This window comes from Phyllopteryx taeniolatus, chromosome 4, assembly GCF_024500385.1.
Source record: "Phyllopteryx taeniolatus isolate TA_2022b chromosome 4, UOR_Ptae_1.2, whole genome shotgun sequence".
Classification (NCBI taxonomy): Eukaryota; Metazoa; Chordata; class Actinopteri; order Syngnathiformes; family Syngnathidae; genus Phyllopteryx; species Phyllopteryx taeniolatus.
Genome location: NC_084505.1, coordinates 19,005,609 through 19,026,055, shown reverse-complemented (window position 1 = coordinate 19,026,055; position 20,447 = coordinate 19,005,609). Strand labels below are relative to the sequence as shown.

The 20,447-nt window shown below is 43.9% G+C and overlaps 1 protein-coding gene and 1 long non-coding RNA gene across 5 annotated transcripts; one reads left to right on the top strand and one right to left on the bottom strand.

Annotated features, from left to right (window-relative positions):
* Window positions 1-4,994: 4,994 nt before the first annotated feature.
* Window positions 4,995-19,858, bottom strand: zbtb45 (zinc finger and BTB domain containing 45). 4 transcript variants are annotated; one of them, XR_009788098.1, is made up of 8 exons: window positions 19,554-19,724; window positions 16,724-17,593; window positions 14,734-15,147; window positions 13,738-13,878; window positions 11,891-12,031; window positions 9,713-9,983; window positions 8,563-9,041; window positions 4,995-5,227 (listed from the first exon to the last, which is right to left on the bottom strand). XR_009788098.1 is itself a non-coding variant. In XM_061770250.1 (8 exons), the coding sequence occupies exons 3-8, from the start codon at window positions 17,348-17,350 to the stop codon at window positions 8,641-8,643; spliced, it is 1,995 nt and encodes a 664-aa protein (XP_061626234.1). In that variant the 5' UTR covers window positions 17,351-17,593; window positions 19,554-19,664; window positions 19,840-19,858; the 3' UTR covers window positions 4,995-8,640. The 4 variants fall into 4 exon arrangements, 3 of the variants coding, with proteins under 3 accessions (XP_061626234.1, XP_061626235.1, XP_061626236.1); XM_061770250.1 differs by adding an exon at window positions 19,840-19,858 and having other exon boundaries at window positions 4,995-9,041; window positions 19,554-19,664; XM_061770251.1 differs by having other exon boundaries at window positions 4,995-9,041; window positions 16,733-17,593; window positions 19,554-19,727.
* On the top strand, window positions 10,976-14,995 carry LOC133476632 (uncharacterized). Its single transcript, XR_009788100.1, has 3 exons — window positions 10,976-11,032; window positions 13,733-13,942; window positions 14,857-14,995. It is a non-coding gene; the product is annotated as an uncharacterized LOC133476632 (long non-coding RNA).
* Window positions 19,859-20,447: the final 589 nt, after the last annotated feature.

The following is a 20,447-nucleotide window of genomic DNA, read 5'->3' as shown; positions in this document are numbered from 1 at the left end:
CTCACTGGTGTGGCCTCCATCTGTTGTCTTCGCGCCCGCCCAACCCCGCGGTGGCAATTTGAATGGACGCTCCGACTTAAAAGTGTCTCCCTGGAGACAGAAAAGGGGGCATGGGGGGGGGGGGGGGGTCTATTCAAGCAAGAGAACGTTCCTCCTGCCGCTACATTTAACACCAACAAAAGTCCAGCCTCTCAAGTTTGGAGAAACTACAGAAAAACAACTCAAAAGGAAGTAAAAAAAATATATTCAAAACAAAAAAAAGTGAATTTTTACCCTGTGCTTGGAATGCCCCCCAAATGTTTGTAAAACATCACGCATACACGATGGAAGAGCACAAGAAAAACAAAATTGTTTCTCAAAAACTTACCAAGAACACCCGTCTTATTCTAGTCAAAACTAATTTGATGATACTTAATATAAGACTCATCGCCTAAAAAATAACTTGTTAGACAAATTTCGTTTGTTTTTACTTGGAAGAAGAAGAAAAAAAATGGTCAGTTTTTTTTTTCCTTCTTATTACAATGGAACATTTCTCTAATTTCAAGCAAAATTTTGCTTGAAACAAGTGAAAATTGTGTATGAAGTGAATTTTTTGGTCTTCTTTTAAGTGTGATGTCTTGTTTTAAGTGTAATAAGAGTAGTTTTGACTCGAAATAACGGATATTCATGGTAACATTTTGAGTTGCATGTGCAGCATTGCATGGAGTTGAAAGCAAGCTCTGTCGAAAGAATTGTGAACAGAAGCCATGGATCCTGCGCTTCAATAGTTATGTGGGGTCAGTAGACACCATGCAATACAGATGTGAAGCAGTTGTCAGAAAGGGTGCTTTTACAACAGATTGCTATTCAGTGATTGCTCGTTTCTTAACTGGAGCACGTAAGAGGGAGCGCATACCGTCATTCTTGGCTTGGCCTCCCTCCACTGCTGTCGGTGCAATTTAGAGTTAATTTTAAGATTATGCGATTAGTTTTGTATTTGTTTACAGCACTTTGTTTCAGCTGCAGTTGTTTTAAAGTGCTCTAGAAATAAAACTGAGGATTGAGAAGCATTGTTCATCTTATAAACTCAGTTTCCAAATGCTTCACATCTGTGTCGCATGGAGTCGAAAACCAAGCTATCAAGAGAAATTGTGGCAGTCCAATTATCCTGAGCGGTTGACATGGGTTCATGAACTGAAATTATTTCTCACTTAAAAACCACCGGTGATGCATGATGTAAAAAAGAAATAAAATGTACATCTCTAGCCAGTTTCAGGCTCACCATCACACACCCACACACAATGAACAAGCACACAATGGCGCCACTCACAAAAGCTTGACCCTCGGCATGCTGGGAGAAAGAAAAAAAAAAGAGCGACAGATGTTGTCCGCCAGCAGATGGACTGCCATGAAAAAGAAAAAAGTTCAAACATGGTGTGCTGCTCCCGGGACTTGAATGAGGCTCCTTGGTTTTCTTGACAAATGTTCCAATAGAGTACAAATGGTGGACTCCATGCAACACAGACGGGAGCACTTGTCAAACAGTGTTTACATACAGAAATATTATTCAGATTGACAGGAAAGCAAAATCAGTCACTTTTCAAGCATTGTTTCTGAGTGCTTCACATCTGTGTTGCATAGAATCAAAACTAAGTTATCAAGGAACTGTGGCATGTGGTCCAGTGGTGCACGGTGTAGAGAGATGCCAGAAGTTGGTGGACTCAATACAACACAGATGTGAAACACTTAAGAATTAGAGCTTATACAACTAAATACAAATTCACTGAAAGCGTTCCAAGATTTTTCATTTTAAAAGCACCATTTCTGACAAAGCGCTTTACATCTGTGTTGCACAAGTTGAAGCCAAGCTGAAATGTAGTTTGATGGTTCTGGGCTGAAAGAGCAGTTGACCTGTCAGATGTTTGTGGAGTCCATGCAGCACAGATGTGAAGCACTTGTCAGAAATAGTGCTTATATAACAAAATACTAGTTCAGTAATTCCCAGGAAAGCAAAATCATTTTCACTTCATAGGCTCTGTTTATGACAACTGCATCACATCTGTATTGCATGTACTTTAAACCAATCAGAGGAATGTAGTCCAATTGTGTATTCCAGTGTTCCTGGACTGGAAAACCAGTATCCTTGTGTTGGTAAACTTCATGCACCACAGATGTGAAGCTCTTTTTAGAAATGGTGCTTACACAACTAAATAAGTTCAATGATTGACAGGAAAGCAAAATGAAGTATTTTCAATTTATGAGCGCTATTTCTGGAAACTGCTTCACATCTGTGCTGCATGGAGTCAAAGTCAAGCTGTCAGAGGAATTGTAGCATGTAGTACAATTGTGTAGTCCAATAGTCCTGGACTGGAATAGCAGTTCACTGGTGTTGGTGGACTCCATGCAACACAAATGTGAAGTGACTAGGTTGATTTTACAACTAATAGTGTAGTAATTCACAGGAAAGCGAAAATAGACATTTTTCACTCGGTCATCACTGTTTCTGAGAGCTGCTTCAGATCTGTGTTGCATGGAGTCAACGTCGAGCTATCAGAGGAATTGTAGTACAATCACTTAGTCCAGTGGTCACTGGCGTTGTTGGACTCCATACCACAATATGAAGCACTTGAGAGAAACAGCGCTTTTACAACTAAATAGTAGTTGGTACATTCCATACCTCTTCTCATAGATTGGCTTGGACTACCTGCAACACACATGTGAAGCAACTGTCAGAAACAGCACTTGATAACTGCAATAAGCCAGAAACCGGCGTTTCAACCCATGTTCTACTGCTAGAGTGAGGCAAAAAAAGTATTTAGTCAGTGTCAGAGAAGTTTCTTCAAAACAACTGAGACAAGCCTGACGACTGCATCGAAGTGAACTCACACCAACCGAGATTGTCCTTTTCCGCTCGCGAGGGACGGCTGAGCGCTCACCCAGACTGTCAACGAACCGCTGCCCTCGTCGGCTATTTATTTCAAGCAAAGCAGCATGCAACACAGTGGAACTTTACCGAAATGCGCAGGTGCACCGGAAAACTGCTATTTGAGCAGTTTTTTTTTTAACAGTCAGCATTGTTCCACATCTGCTTGAGTAAGTGTGAACCAGACAGCCTCTTTGTCTCGTCCACAAATCTGCGTGGGCGAATTTCTACAACATGTGAATATGCTTTAAACATGATCATGAATTCTTTCACAGTCAGCCACCAATTGTGCAGGTTCTCCCACTTAAAAAGATGGGAGAGGCCTGTAATTTTCATCACCTATGAGAGACAAAGTGAGAAAACAATTCAAATCAGAAAATCACGTTGTCTGCTTTGTGAAGAATATATTAGCAAATTATGGTGGGAAATAAGTATTTTGTCAATAACAAAAAGTTAATCTCAATACTTTGTTATAGAGGTCAAACGTTTTCTGTAAGTCTTCACAAGGTTTTCAGACACTGTTGCTGGTATTTTGGCCCTTTCCTCCATGCAGATCTCCTCAAGAGCAGTGATGATTTGGGGCTGTAACTGGGCAACACAGACTTTCAACTCCCTCCAAAGGTTTTCTATGGGGTTGAGATCTGGAGACTGGCTAGGCCACTCCAGGACCTGGAAATGCTTCTTACGAAGCCACTCCTTCGTTGCCCGGGTGGTGTGTTTGGGATCATTGTCATGCTGAAAGACCCAGCCACGTTTCATCTTCAATGCCCTTGCTGATGGAAGGAGGTTTTCACTCAAAAGCTCACGATACATGGCCGCAGTCATTCTTTCTTTTACACGGATCCGTCAACCTGGTCAGGTTGCGGAAAAACGGGCCTAAAGCATGATGTTTTCACCCCCATGCTTCACAGTAGGTATGCCCAGCATTCTTTCTCCTCCAAACAGAGGAGAGTTTCCACCAAAAAGTTCTATTTTGGTTTCCTCTGACCATATGACATTCTCCCAATCCTCTTCTGGATCATCCAAATGTTCTCTAGCAAACTTCAGACAGGCCTGGACATGTCTGGCACTGCAGGATTTGAGTCCCTGGTGGCGTAGTGTGTTACTGATGGTAGCCTTTTGTTATTTTTGTCCCAGCTCTCCGCAGGTCATTCACTGGGTCCCCCCCGTGTGGTTCTGGGATTTTTACTCACCGTTCTTGTGACCATTTTGACCCCACGGGGTGAGAGCAACTTGCGTGGAGCAACTCAAAAGATCGAGGGAGATTATCAGTGGTCTTGTATGTCTTCCATTTTCTCATAATTGTTCCCACAGTTGAGTTCCTCTTCTGCTTACCTATTGCAGATTCAGTCTTTCCAGCCTGGTACAGGTCTTCAATTTTGTTCCTGGTGTCCTTTGACAGCTCTTTGGTCTTGCCCATAGTGGAGTTTGGAGTGTGACTGAAGTTTTATCCTGATAAGTTCAAACAGGTGTCATTAACACAGGTAACGAGTGGAGGAGAGAGGAGCCTCTTAAAGAAGAAGTTACAGGTCTGTGAGAGCCAGAAATCTTGCTTGTTTGTCGATGACCAAATACTTATTTTCCACCATAATTTGCTAATAAATTCTTTAAAAATCAGACAATGTGATTTTCTGGATTCTTTTTCTCATTTTGTGACAAAATGCACAATCGATGGCTGAGTAAATATTTTTTTTGCCGCACTGTAAATACTAATGAACGGAAAAAGCTAGAAAAAACGTATTTCTGGTGAAACAAGAGAGTCTACTCTCTCTCTCTTTGTTGGTTCAGTGCTTATATGCACAACATTCTGTGGGTTTTGAAAGATCAGTCAAAAAAAGCTCAAAAACGGCATGCAAAACACAGAACTTTCCAAATCGGCTGGCAGCAAATGATTTAACAATAAAGCCTTTTTACTTTATAAAGTAAATGTAAAGAAAACACCAGTTTTTTTTTTTCAAAAGCTAGATATTCCCTTTTTTTGTTTTGATATAGAATAAAATGTTAGTGCTGCTCTTTTGGTTACCAACAGAGTTCCAATTTGCTCAGCAACAAATCACACACAAACGCATAATAACGACCAGGGAAAACCGTGGGCCTTCAGTCGTAGAAGACGTTTAATTGGAGAAAAAAAATCCTTGAAAACACTCAATCAGTTTTCAAATTCAATTAGAGTCATCGACTACAACATCTACAAGTTGTCAGAAAAAGGTTAAAATCATGCCTTTGTCATACAGAAAAGGTCGGCTTGCTTTTCTTTTTTTGAAAGGTTGACAAGTTTATAAAACCGCCACTGCATGTCGGAGAGGATTTCCTGTAGAAAACATCCTAGAAGTAGAAGAAGAACAGAAAAGGCATCACACAGTACGTCACAAAAGGCTGACATGTTACAGTACTGTACACGGGTCCTTGAATGCACCACAACCACTTCTGCCACTGAGAAGAAATCAAATCCGCCCCCCAAAAAAATCAAAACACTGTTAAGTTGACTGAGGAGAGCACCGCCTTCATGTTGTTGGCAGCTGCCAAAATGAGGTAAATATGTCCAGAAAGAGAACACAAACAACAACAACAACAACAACAACAAGAACAACCCCAAAAAAGAAAACGAAAAAAGCACCAGAGGTTTGGCGTTCAAAGTGGACATTTAGCTTATTACGTGACAGCATGTGTGCACTCGTCTTTGCCACATTTAACCATGGGGACATTTCATGTCAAATCTTTAGCGTGAGGTCTCCACAAGCTTTTTGCGTACGAAAATAACTTTGATTCAAGACTGGCGAATAGGTACACCAAAGGGCGTGGGGGGGGGGGGGGGGAAAGAGGCCAAATATTTGAGGGGGAACGACAACATCTAGCTCTAAGAAACAGGATGTGCAAACTTAGGTGTGCATAGAGATCAAATTGCAATAAATATTAATGTGATAACTTGACATTATCACCATTTTTTTTTGACTTGGTCAAAAACTCTTTTAGGGGTGATTGTACAATTTCATGATTCATTTTTAGTTTGACTAAAAAAAAAAAAAATAATAATAATAATATTTTCTTTTGTGACACGAGAAGTGCATCAACCACCTAAAAGCCCGAAACACAACCAAACATTCATTTTTATTTTTTTTATAATACATATATAAAATCCTGATAGAAATCATTGATTTGTCAAAGTTTTCCCCACCGACTTTCCCTTCCTCTCAATGGCTCTTTCATGTTAAAAGCATTTTTCTAAACTTCTGCATCACAGGAGCAACAAAGAACAAAGTGAGCGCTGTTACCACTGTGTTTTTTTTCACACTGAAGTAATAAACTTTTCAAATGTAAACGGATGCGTCTTTTAAGCTTTAACTGTTGTAGCTTCAAATATGACACAAAAAGCCTGTCTTTGGACTGCCGAGGTAATTGTAGCTGTGTGTGTGTGTGTGTGTGCGTGCGTGCGTGCGTGTAATAGAAGCTTGAAATGTTTCCAAAACATTTCCTATTTGCAGTGCGTCCTGTTTCGAGGTATTTGATTGCGGGGTGCAGCCGGTGGACGCCTGTGGAAACTGTGACCAACGTGTCTGATGGATGAAGTTGAATTTCATTTCACGACGCCTGCCGTTGCCGCCCTCCTACTTCCCATCTCCACCCCGGTTTTCCTTCACAGTCAACTCATTTAAGTCTCAGAGCGGTTTTCGGAGTCCTGACATTTCCGGTTCCGGGTCATTCCAGCAGGTAGGGGGACCTGGGGTAGGACGTTTGTTTGACTGCCAACTTTTAAGACTAAATGAACTGATTGTGAATGAAACCTTTCCAACCTCCTCCAATAATCTCCTCTCAAGCTTTGTCATGACCCCCCCAAACCCACCTGATAACCACCACCCGCCCCCACCCATAATACCCACCCTCACTGCACGCCTTTTAGCCACCCACATGGACCCAAACCTCCAAACATTGTTTGTTCCCACAGAGGCTCTTTGCGGAAATGTTCAAGTGTAGGTTAATACTGTGAGGTTGTTGGCCACGTGGGCTCAGTAGAGTGAGGGTGAGGAAATACGGTTCTGATGAGTTGTGCATTGGGTTCCAAAAGAGCCTCTGCGGGAGCCCCGTGGGAAGGTTCCGGTCTGTTAGGCAGAGGTGGGAGGAAGTCAGAAATATGCAAGTCATACTGTGACTAAGTCTCAAGTCCCGAGTTACTGTGGCAAAAAACAAGCAGGTCGAGTCGAGTCCCCACGAAATTTGAGTCAAGTCATTGCATACAATTCAAAGTCAAGTCATACAATCTTGCACTCGCTGTCTGGACTGGCGCGAGTTAGCTGTACTAACACATTCACATTGTTTTCGAATTGACCCAAACCAGTCTCTCTATTGTTCATTACGCTTTATTCTTAATTAAACGTATAACTGACATAAACCTTACAGTTCTGAGGACCCGGGTTCAATCCCCGGCCCCGCCTGTGTGGACTTTGCATGTTCTGCGTGGGTTTTCTCCGGGCACTCCGGTTTCCTCCCACATCCCAAAAAACATGCATTAATTGGAGACCCTAAATTGCCCGTAGGCATGACTGTGAGTGCGAATGGTTGTTTGTTTGTATGTGCCCTGCGATTGGCTGGCAACCAGTTCGGGGTGTACCCCGCCTCCTGCCCGATGACAGCTGGGATAGGCTCCAGCACGCCCGCGACCCGAGTGAGGAGAAGTGGCTCAGAAAATGGATGGCTGGATGGTTGTTGTGTCTCTCATATTCTCTTTGTCCCAATTTGATCACCCCCAAAATCCTTGAATCCAAATTCAACTCGTAAGTTGAGGTACCACTGTACTTGCTTCATACTGTGGCCTCCGCACTTCAACTCGTAGCGCACTGGTGGGTTGCGAGGTTTGCGCGCCCTCGACAAAAAAATAACTAATGAGCTAAATAAAATGCAGATTTTAAACGTAAACAGACTTGTCAAGTCACGTCGTTCAATAATTCACAACCAGTGTGTTGCAGCACATTAGTGGACTGTGGGAAATTTTCCAGAAAGTATTTATTTACTTCAAATAATGTATCTTTGTTCTGTTATCTACACCAGCAACCTATAGTGAGAGGAAGAACAATTACATCCCCTTCCACTAGATGACAGAAAGTACATATTTAACCTGTGTACAGTAATAGGGACTAAGCCCGACCGCGAATCGTGAAAATTCACACGCAACCGACACCCCCAAAAAGGTTCATAATTGCCTTTAGATGTTAGATGGCGCCAAAGCTCTACATTTATATTAGCCAATGCTTTAGCCAGTTTAATTGAAGCTCCTCTCCTCACTTCAAGATAATTCCCTGGCATCAAGATACCACAAGATGGCCCCAAAACACTACTTTTATATTAGAGAGGGCTTTGGCGCCATCTTAGGGGGTTTCACAAAGCAACAAACACGTTTCAAATCAAATAACATTAGGATAAGTTCCACAAAACGTTTTTGCTAAAATAGACGGGGAAGTCTGTATCCACTTTTTGTGACATTTTTGTTTGTTGCTTTACAGTTTGCCTTGAGATTTTTTTGTAATGTCCTACAAGTAGGTTGGGAAACATTTAGTTCAAGTCAAAGTCGTGTTGGGTCTCACAAATAAAGGGTTTTAGCCAAACAAGTCCTAAAACTGGCAATTTAAGTGTGACCAGAGTCATGTCATGTGACTTGCGCCCCCCACCTCTGCTGATGGAACCCCACGGCGGCCGGCTTGAGGAAGGGCCTGAATGGCCTGGTACCCGTGCTCCCGCCGTCGACTCTAGTTGGATGCGGCGCCGTGGCCCGGGAGGTTGGCCATTCCGCCCACCATGCCGGCCGCCCCGGCCATACCTGAGGGCCCCCCCATGGCGGGAGGGCTGTGCTTGGCGGCCGAGGTCATGTCGACGCTGCGCCCTGGCGGGACCTGGGGCGCGTGCTGCAGGGCGTGGCGCTCCAGCAAGGTGCGGTGAGTGAAAGCCCGGTGGCACACGTTGCACTGGAAGGTGCGCTCGGCGCGGTGCGTGCGCATGTGCACGTTGAGCGAGCTCTTCTGCGTGAAGCGCTTGCCGCACATGGAGCACTGGAAGGCCCGCACGCCCGTATGCACCACCATGTGCTTGAGGAGGTAGTCGCGCAGGGAGAAAGAGCGCCAGCAGATGGAGCACTGGTGAGGTTTCTGACCTGCGGGCAGGTATGTGCGTGGAGCACCATTAATTTTAGTGCCTTGGAATGCTCGACTCACCTCGGTTCAGGTTGGAGCGTAGCAGGAAAATTGTGTTTTGTCAATCACACAATGATGATTGGAACGTAATGTTACAACATACTTTAAGAGCTCTGATCACAACCAGTAAACACACGCAGGCTGGGATTAGGGCTAAAGTTTGTGACTAAGATTGCGATTACATTTGTGCTTCGGCAAGGGTTAGGAACAAAGCTCAAGGCTTAAGGCTACGGTTAAGGACTAAGGGTTAAGGCTGGGATTCGGGACTGAGGATGGGGTTAGGGATGAAGGTTTGAGGCTTGAGTTTGGGACTAAGGGTTACGACTTGGGAGTAAGGGTTAAGGCTGGGTTTGTGGACTCAGCGTTGAGGCTGGGGTTAGGGACTATGGGTTAAGGCTGGGGCTAACGACTAAGGGACTAAGGATGGGGTTAGAGATGAAGGGTTAAGGCTAGAGTGAGGGACTAATGGTTGAAGTTGCAGTTAGGGAATAAAGGTTAAGACTAGAGACTAAGGGTTAAGGCTAGGGTTAGGGACTAAGGATGTGGTCACACTTGTGGTAGTATGGTTAGGCTTCAGGAGTGCTGACTAGATAAATGCTGTGTTTCTGTGAGCAGACAGTCAAATGCTTACCGGAGTGGATGAACATGTGCTTGCTGTAATTCTTCCTGGAACGTAAAGATTTGCCACAGTGCGTGCAGTCGAAGGAGGTCTCGGATCCTTGGGAGGAAGGCGAGGGGCCCGAAGAGCAGGCGACGGCCGTGTTGGTGGCGGGGGGTGGCGCCGGTGTCATGGGGACAGGCGGCGGGGCCTGTTGGCTGGGTTCCGCCCCCGCCATGGTGTCCATCCCTCCCATGTAGAACGGCGGCGGCTGCGACTGGCTCACTGGGTACTGGAAAAGAAGCTGTGCGCAGAGCATCCCATGAGCTTCAGACACGTTCGTCTGCTCAACCGAGGATTTTATTTTAAAGTAGTTATTGATTTTTTTTTATTATCCATGTCAAATATTTGTATTAGTTTTCTTATTCAACATATTGTATTAAAGTTATATTTGGATCAATATTACATTTTCAATTAGATAATTTAGATCATTCATTTTGATAAGGCGGCATGGTGGGCGACTGGTTAGAGCGTCTGCCTCACAGTTCTGAGGTTCGGGGTTCAACCCCCGACCCGGCCTGTGTGGAGTTTCCATGTTCTCCCCGTGCCTGCGTGGGTTTTCTCCAGGCAATCCGGTTTCCTCCCACATCCCAAAAACATGCACGGTAGGTTACTTGAAGACTCTAAATTGCCCGTAGGTGTGAATGTGAGTGTGAATGGTTGTTTGTTTATGTGTGTCCTGCGATTGGCTGGCAACCAGTTCAGGGTGTACCCCGCCTCCTGCCCGATGATAACTGGGATTGGCTCCAGCACTCCCACGACCCTTGTGAGGATGAGCGGCTCAGAAAATGGATGGATGGATGGATATTTTGATTAGACATGCTAAACCGCCATGCCAATTAACTGATTTTATTTTTTATTATTATTAAAATGTATTGTCATTTGTTTTTATTATTTTTTTAAATTTAAATATTATTATATTTTTTATTTTAAATATTAAGACTATTGTTAGCATTTATTTGAATTATTATTATTATTATTGATATTATTATAAATATTTATTTATACATGTTAAAATTCAGTTTTAATTAATTGTCTTAACTGCGAATCAAAAATAATCATATCAGCATTAACAATAATAAGCATTAAGAGTCACAAAAAACAGTTTTTGCACAGAACAGAATTGAAGAGAGTAGCACACATGCCTCTGTACAATATGGCCAAAGTTGCAATAATAAAAATATAAAACAATAAAAGCAGAAGGACAAAATGTGCACCACGTCATTTGCGTTTTGTGTTAATGTTTAGCGCCTTACCTCCCAGGCAGATGCAGTCACCTCCTTGGATGTTCAGGTAGAACACACTGTTCATTGATTTTGTTATTTTTACAATCATACGACAGTTACGAACTAAAATGTTACTTACAACATGGCCGATACAGTTAGTAAGCGTTTTACGATGTATGTAATATACTGTGTATGATATGCTGTAGACAAGGGATGGGCGACAATTTTTTGTCAGTGTTACTAGGGGGGCACAGGGGACCGCGATTTTCTTGATCTCTTACCGCAGCTATTCGCCATTGAGTAATTACTCTCTTTTCCTGCTGATTTTCATCATGGCGTCACCACTCTTCTTCGCTGATGGAGAAGATCTGGCGTTATAGTAAGCGTTGCATTTAGGAGCAAGCGTAAAAATCAGCCGTACATGCAGTGAAAAGATTTTGAGATATTAATATCTTGAAAGTCACAGAGAGCGGAAGGTGACTTTGTTGTCATAGTTCCCGCCCGCTCCCAGTGACTTTTGCTCCCGCTCGTGCCTAATCACATGATTAATAGTGAAACTTCCTCCCCTCCCACCAGCCGCGTGGGAATCCCAAAAAAATGTCAGCCTCTAGCGCAAACCGGAAGGAGAAGCACAATATCCAATGATTTGAAGCAAAAAAAACTGTTTAACTTCATCATATTTGATTTAATTATGTCATTACTGTATGTATTTATAAAGTAAAAATATTATAGAGTGCTCTTTTTCTTGTTAAAAAAACATTGCAATATTTTTGTTGTATTTTTTAGGGAGGCTGAAGTGGATTAATGGAATTAATGGAGATACAGTATCTCAATGCGCCACTGTATTTCCCATGGGAAAATGTCTTCCAAACGCAATATATCAGTAGTCCAAAGACCCAATGTTGGAATAAATAAAACGCGTTACCTGGTTGTTGATGGACTGCGAGGTTGGGGGTGGAGTCAGAGGCTTGCTGACCCGTCCTCTGGGATTAAACGCCATGGGCTGAGGAGGTTCGCTCTGCGGCCAGAAACTCTCAGTGAAGACACCCTGCTCGTCATAGAAGTCCTGGAAGACAGCAAACATGCAGTCGGATTGAAACACGCAGCACTTTCAGGACCTTTGACCTATCCTTGATGGAAAGCGAAAGAGAGCGAAAGCCTTGCATGCTCACCTCCATTAGTGCAGCCCTAGTCTGAGTCGCGGTGTGACACGTTGAATTCTTTAGCCCTACTTTAGCCTGCACATCACTCTGTAATGCTTTTTTCTTTTTTCAAAACAGCGATTATAAATGCCACAAAAAGCTGCTCGCACACATCAGAAGGAACGTTGCCGTCGAACTGGTCGGGCCACATCGCCGGCTGTCTTTCTGTGCACTTTTTAGCATGTGAGGCCGCTTTGAGTCCTGATACCAATTAACTTGTCAGTGGTAGCAGAGCCCTGCAGTTTGCAGCACTTTGAACAGTCACACACGACAGCTTCAAAATGAACACAATAAATCAAGCAACCGCCGAGACATACCATACAATGGTACCTTGACTCACGGGTTTAATTAATTCCGTGAACAAGCCAGTAACTTAAAATCCCTGTAAAGTAAATATGTCTTCTAAACTTATAATACCATGCCGTGAGATTTTTCAATTGTAAAATATGTTCCTTGGCTCCATAAGGTTGGAAATCACTGCTCTAGTCAGATCGTGTATTCTAATCAGTCAGGTCAAACCAACATTACATGACAGAAATAATGGGTGCTAACTTACTGCAATTCAATTACTTTATTTTTAATTATTATTTCACCCAGACCGAAACTTTAGAGCATGATTCGACAGAACGACGGCATGTTTACGTCCAACCGTTCGTGCTACCGCTAGCTTGCTGGGCTACATAACATTTTATTGCCTGCTTGTGAGCCGTATCGTATTAAAAGTACGTGAACATACCGCAAACAAGCCTTAAACGAACGTCCTCTCCTGTCCTGAACACCGGTGACCACCAACACACATTTTTCCCCATTTTGTCCTTATAATGCCGTCGGCTCGCTCCACTCTTGTTGCTGTCGCCACGGTAACGAGTGCATCTGGTCGCATTTGAGTTGACAAGATAAAGCCCAATGATCGTAAAAAACGGGCTGCGGTGCTATCGGAATACAAGATTTTATTTCAGTAGTCTGTAGCAAATTTGTCTTGTAGTTTGATACAGGCATTACGTGTTGTCTGTCCCACACCGCCAACATGTTTTTTTTTTTAAATAACTTTATTGGCCATCAGATATTTCCAATACTACGTCAAAGGACACGCAACAAGGCTAAAAATAAACTAGCTTTTGGATATATAGAAACTAGTATATATAAATATACTGTGCACGATGGCGATGCAGAGTAAATGTCTTTTGCGGAGCCGACCAATGACGTCATTGATCGGATCGGCGAAATACGTCATTAAAAACGATCAGCTCATCAGCATAAAATGCTAATTATCGGCCGATACCGATAAGCCCGATAAAAACGGTGTAAAGTCTAGAAGGAAGTATACATTTATTCAGATTTGGGGGGGGGGGTTATGCGAGCTGTAGCATGGTTTGAGTCATTGTCAATTCAAACTCTTCCATACTGCACAGTATTGTTTGCACAAGCTGTGCTCTCCTCATGAGTCTGTTGCATGAATCCACTGTAAGATGTCTGACATTCAAAATGACTCCTGCTAAACCACTGCCAGAACATTTGACGCTTTAGCACCACTTTAAACACACTAATTTATCCCGTATTTTCAGCTCACCTGTCCGAAGGCCGCCATGGCTCCCTGGGGTCCGCCCTGCTCTCCGTCCCGCCTGCCGTCCTCCAGGTCGTAGGCCGTCCCGTCGGCGTCCTGCGCTCCCTCATCTTTCACCACGACGCCCTCACCTCCGCCTCCCAACACCTGGAACAGAACACATTAATGGCATTGAAAAAGAAGAACAAACAGCATCTTTTAATGACCTACGGTAACCATGGAGATGTCCATTGCTTTCAGTGAGAGGGGCGCATTGTGCACCAACATGTCAGTCATGTGCGCCAATGCAGTGCGAGAGGAGGCAAAAGCAAAGCAAAGAAAAGCGATGCAGCTCTGCATGCCTGAAAGCTGTAACCATGGCAACCCTTTCCCATAAACCCCCCTACCATCACTACACCCACACCAGAGGCAGCAACAGTACTCACACTTTGTACTTAAGTACAGATCAACGTATTCCCCTGGCTTTGCCAACGTTGTGAACGGACATAGCTAATGATAACAGGAAGAAGAAGAAAAAAATAAAATAAAATAAAATAAAATAATTAATAAATAAAAAGCTTCTCATCAGTGCTGCATATTTTTTTTTTTCCAGATTAGACAATTTTTGAAAACCTGAAAGTGGTGGTTCGCATTCGCCACCAATCATATATTGGCCTCTGTTGGCCAAAGCGCACACACCCGAATGAGCAGCACAACGTCCACTGAAATAAAGTATGAAATCCCAAAATCCCATTTAATTATGGGATTACTGTATGTTTTTGTACAGTGCAATAGTGTGTAATACTATTTTTCTTCTTAACAACACCGTTGTAATTTTTCGGGGGGGGGGGGGGCTGGAACACATGACTGACATTTACATTAATTTCAATGGGGAAAGTTGATTTGCGATACGAGTCATTTGAGTTTAGGGCACAGAACACAAATTAAACTCGTAAATCAAGGTACCACTCAAGGTACCACTCTAGTTTCAGTTGGTTACTTGCCACCACTGACCACACCCACCTGGAGCCTGAGTGGCTGCCTCTGCTTGCGGCTATGGCTTGCCCCCCTGTCTCGGTCTCCATCTCTGCCACGCTCCCTGCCGTCCAAGTCCTCCTCCTCGCTGAAGTGCTCCATGTTCACCAGGTCGTCGGAGAGGTCGGTGGCGTTGCCACGGAGACTATCCCTGCCGACGCTGTCTACGCTGCCCACGCCGGAGCTGCAGCTTGCGGACAGGCTGGCGGCTCGGGCGGCGCCCCCGTTGTCTGCCGTCTGGGCTAGCAGGTCGCGCAGCTTGTAGCGGACGTCCTGCGTGCAGCTGGGGCTCTGCTTGATGAGGCCACCGCCCAGACCCTCGCCACCTCCGCATAAGGACGTCGGGCCCATGTCCCCCAGCGCCATCAGACTGTTGGCCTGCTCCATTGGGCCGCAGGGTTCCTACACATTTTGAAACGTTAAAGTTAAACCAAAGTCATTTGCGTGTTTTGTTTCTAATTAAATATGCTTGAAGTGCTGAAAACGTGCTAAGACTGAGAACAATTTAGCTCCAAATTGTTGCGATATAGCCTAAAACTCTTTTTCACCATCTCAGCCGACCGGATTGTTTGGGCGAGGCAAAAAATTTGCTCCATGACAAAACGGGGGTGTACATTTTCTGGCATGAGGCCCTTCCCCACTATATAAATATGGAGCGCCATCTAGGCTATTCACCGGAAATGTGAGTTACTTAGTAATAATACCTTGGCCTATTTCTAGCCTTCAAGCTATGCCTACAACCCCAAAAAAATGCAACTTCCCTGAAGTGTTTTGTGTTATTTGGGTTACTGTCTCTGTTGTGGTGACCCATGCGCGGCTCATGCAACGTGCCGACAGCAAGTTAGACGGCTGCTAGTAGCGGCTACGCTAGTACATATTAGTCGCTCGTGTGCTCGTGGACCGGCGTTGGCACCGTCCAATGCTCCAGCCTTAATCCATGCGCTATGCGAAGACCCACATAACAGAGACACTTGAGGGAAAAGTAACTACAGTATTTATTACATTTGTTAGTCCGCAAGATAATGAGCTGAGGTGTCAGCGGTCAGCACCTCACTCTGAGCTGTTGTGTGTGGGTCTCCTCACATAACATAGACACAAGAAAGTTAACTGTTTATTAACCATAACCACAGAAGCACACGTTATTCAGCCAGTTGCTGACTACAGACACTAGAGCACAGCGCACGGGTGAACATATTCAACTGACAGGTGAAGGGCCCATCTCCAGGGGACACGCCCACACAGTCCTGCAGCTCAAGGGTGGGCCTTATTTCTTGATGATTTTAGAGCCTTATTTGAGACACATGGTTATTTTTATTATTATTCATTCAAATTTGCCAAGCTTTTTGAAAACACTCTTCTCTATGGTGTGTAAAATTCACATTTTTTGGGGCCTCTTTGATGCATCTTTAAAATTCCATGCTTACTCCAGACCTTAACCACCAGACTTCTCCGTGATGAAAAGAAAAAAATCATTTCTGATATTTTCGGTTATATGCATGATGTAAACCAGTGATTCTCAAAGTGTGGAAGGCGTATCACTCCCTCTAGTGATATGTGAGGAATCACTGAATTAAATGTTAAAACTGCACAATGTTAACAGTGGTTTAACCTTTTTTTTTTTTTTTTTTTAAATCTAGGACAGCACATTTAAGTACAGTTCAGTTGTATTTATTTTTGAAGTACAATACATTTTCATTAAATCTTTTAGAACTGTTCGTTTTGAAACATTGCATTAGTTTTATTTATGTGCAATACATAGTAATTGAATTAATTATTTTCATATTTTATTTAAGCAGTTAATGTTCAAACTGCATCATGTTACAGTGGTTTACAATAATATTATACTGGATATACTTTTTAAGAAAAAAAAAATCTGCCTTGTATTTTATTAACAGTAATATTTTACTCTTTTACTCAAATGTATCAGTTTTTCATACTTTTTCCAGAGCTGGAAATGTTTAAAAATCAAATTCCATACTTTCCATACTTGCGCAGAAACCCTGGGGCCGGGCCCGCTCTCGCCACCCAAGTTACTGGCGCTGCACTCCACCATGAAGTTAGGGAAGTTGGGGTATCCTCCGCTGACGCTGCCTGAACAGCTGCCACCGCTCTCCCTCCCTTTCCCTCCACCGCCGCCACGCTCCTCTTGCTTGGGGAGGACGCTGCCCAGCATCCCCCCGCCGACCGCCGCCGCCGCAGCAGCTGCCGCCGCCGCACTCGCTGCCTTCCTCTGCGAGATAATCTGCGTGCACTCGTCAATGACCGTCTTGATCTGCAGTATGCTGGCGGCGGTGAGGATGCAGAGCGCCTGCGACTGGAGCACCACCAGCGAGCCGCTGTACATGAAGTCCACCAGCTGCTTGACCGTTTCGGCCGGCACCAAGGGCGGCACTGAGATCTCTGAGTGTCCCAGGAGCAACTTGTCCTGGAAGAAGGGGCTGCCAGCTGCCAGAACACAGGCGTGGGCCCGCAATGACGCGTCGTGGATGCGTACCGTCACATCGCAAAAGAGGCCCTCGCGCCGTTGGGTGCGCAGGGCCTCCAGCACCGACTGGCTGGAGTTGTGGAGGTGGATGTAGTGGACTGTCTCTGTGCCAGGCGCCATAGCGGGCGGGGGCGAGTCGCTGGGGACTAGGTGGGGTTGGGGAAGGGGGAGGGGAGGGAGGTGCCTGGGATTCTGCGTCAGCTTGAGGGAGGAGGAGGACAGGGAGGGAAACGGGTACAGCGCATGAGCCACGGTGGGGCTGGGTCCCAACTCAACGGGTCATGGGGGCGGACGCCACTGAACGAGGCGAGCTGCTGATGCCCTCTGGAGCGGGAAGGTCAGGACTGACGCTTTTCACTGTTTCTGTTGGGGTGAGGGACAAGGCAAATATCACCTTTTAATTATTTGTAAAGTAGGATATTGGTGAGTACAGTAATCACCAACAGCAGGGCTCGATCCCGACCGCTGCAAATAGTGAAACACCTCGAGTACTTGACACACTAAATATTTACAATTGTCTATACAGTGGGACCTCGACTTAGGAGTAACCCATCTTATGAATGTTTCAGGGTCTGAGATGTCTCTGACAATGTTTGCCTTGTATTGTGTATTGAGTTACGAACAGTAAATGGTGGCAGCGAATTTCACAGCAAGCAACAGTTTGGCAGATAGATTGGATGTTCTAAATGCTTTAGAACTGATACATATATGGGAGGACCGGTTAGTACAAGCACAAAATCGTTGAAATTGCCACAAGTGCGTCATGACGTTTGTATGTGAAATCCTGTTTTGTGCGCATGCGTATCACTTCACGGACACATTCCATTCACAGTAGAAGTTTTTAAGACCAGATTTTACAAAAAAATCCAAATGGTGCACCATGCCCTGCAGAGTGAATGTAGCCTATTTAGGGTGTTTCAGAAAAAGCACCAAAAAAATGTGAATCGAAGACTTTTTCAGCTAATAGCTGGGGATAGATTGCAAAGAAAAAACAGGAATAAGTGAATTTTGTGACTAGTGAACTGCTGGGAAGTACAAACATCAAGGCCATCATCCAAAGGCGGGACGATATGGCCTTAAAATTCACTAAAATAAGATTTTAATAGATTTTTTTTCCCCCTTTGTCGCTTATAGAAAAAACGAAAACTAACCCAGCAATCCCACAAGAGTTCATTGTGTTAGCGAATTCTGTTCCCCATATCTAATTTTGAATAAAACCTCATTACAAGAAATTGATATGTGGAGAGTTAGCATTTAAACTTTCTTCTCATATCCATTTGTTGTAAAGAGAAGGAAAAAAAACAGATACATTTATAATGAATGAATAATTTGAGTATTTTGAAATAGGCCAATACATATACACAAATGAATGGATAATTACTTTTGAAATCAGAAGCCAGTAAAAAAAATTTATTCAACTACAGTATGAATCACTTTTATTTTAAAAGGGGGGTTGGTAATAACAAAAAAATGCTTGCAATATTAACATTTTTAAAAGTGAAGCTGATTTGCAATTTTGGTATTTTAGCAAGAAACACAAAGTTGATGCACACTCTCGCGGGCCACATAAAATGACGTAGCCGGCCGGATCTGGCCCCCGGGGTTAGCAGTTTGACACCTGTGAAATAGTTGAATACTTTCATTCGCCCTGTAGATCAACTTTGATCTTTCAGTTACACGTGTTATTGAAAAAGCTGATTCATAACACTGTTGAAATTGAAATCGTTTTTGTTGAGAAATTTCAGATTTCTCTTATGATTTGCAACAAGATTATAATGAATAAATGCAAATATTTTCCCAATGTACTTCTAATTGTTCACACCAAAACAATTGGGGAAATGTGCAATAGTTATCGCTTATTAGCCACGAATACACTGGGACGGCCAGTCTCGCGAACTAAACTGAGTTTGTGTAAACTCACTGTACTGTACGCCCCGCTTGAGAAGGTGGCTGCTGTTTGACCGGAGAGTGACGTCATCGAGCAGGCTTGTTCCAAGCCGAGTGACGTAGCCAAGGCTAGCTCGCCGTTAGCTGTTGACGTTAGCCGCATGGAAATCGGCGCGTGAGAAGGCCGAATTCCAGTCGACTAAACAAACAACTCTTGCTAAATGTACGCGAGTGCCTGACAAAGTTCATAATTAAAACGGCTACCGGGCTCGCTCGCTCGACCCCCTTCCCACGTTGCCTAACCTAGCTACATGCTAAGTTAGCATGTCGAGCTATTTAGACGATTTTTTATTTTTTTTGCAAGCTTTTAGAAACGTCACCGCAAAGCATACACGCGGTAAACATGCACGCACGATGTTAAATGTCGATTGCATACCTGATACATGCGCTGACACTTATGAACACTTGTTTCGTTTTTTTCTTTTTTGCTACCGCGGGGTGGATGCAGCAGCAAATCTACCCGAGCTGGTGGTGGTGGTGGTGAGGGCTGGAAACAAACACATGCACGTCAACACGCACGCCCACACACACACACAACAGAGACGTGATGTTTCAACCGCAGCAAAAAAAAAAAAAAAAAAGAAAATGAAAAGCACACAGAGCGCTCAAAGAAACACGCGCATGCTCACAAGACGTCTGGAAGTAGGACTGTGGCTGACTACCTTCGAGTTCGTGTAGTGATCAGGATCACTTGCAAACGCCCACGCAGACTCACGGGGTAACGTCAAGACAAAGACCATTGTTTCGGTATTTTCACGTTGAAATTAGTCGAAGCGGACTGTATTACTACTGAATTTGAACTGTTAAAGACAACAAAAAGCAGAAAATACATACATATACTGTAGATGTTTTTGCCTCCTGTAACAGGTGGTTCCTGAACGCAACACCCGGGAATGACAGAGAGCACACATCTGGAATAACTCGAGTGAGTCATGTATTTACAGTGGACCAACGCATATTCGCGGTTTGCCACCCGCTGATTTACCTATTCACGGATTTCTTTTTAAAATTGTCTCGAAATAAAACATGTTAAAACGTTTGTTTTATTTTTTTTTTGGGTGGGGTGTGAACCAACCCCTGTTTTTTCGTAGAAAAGTCTTATTGGCGGATATCCCCACTTATTCAAGAATGTTGGGGGTTTAAAAAAAGAATAAGAATGTTTCCCCTTGCTCGCCAGCCTAAGTGACGTCAGGATCTCTGACCATTTACTGTACGTCGCGGTTAGCTAAGTGTGAGCGACTTCTCCATGTCCCTTGCGAGCATCAATTGC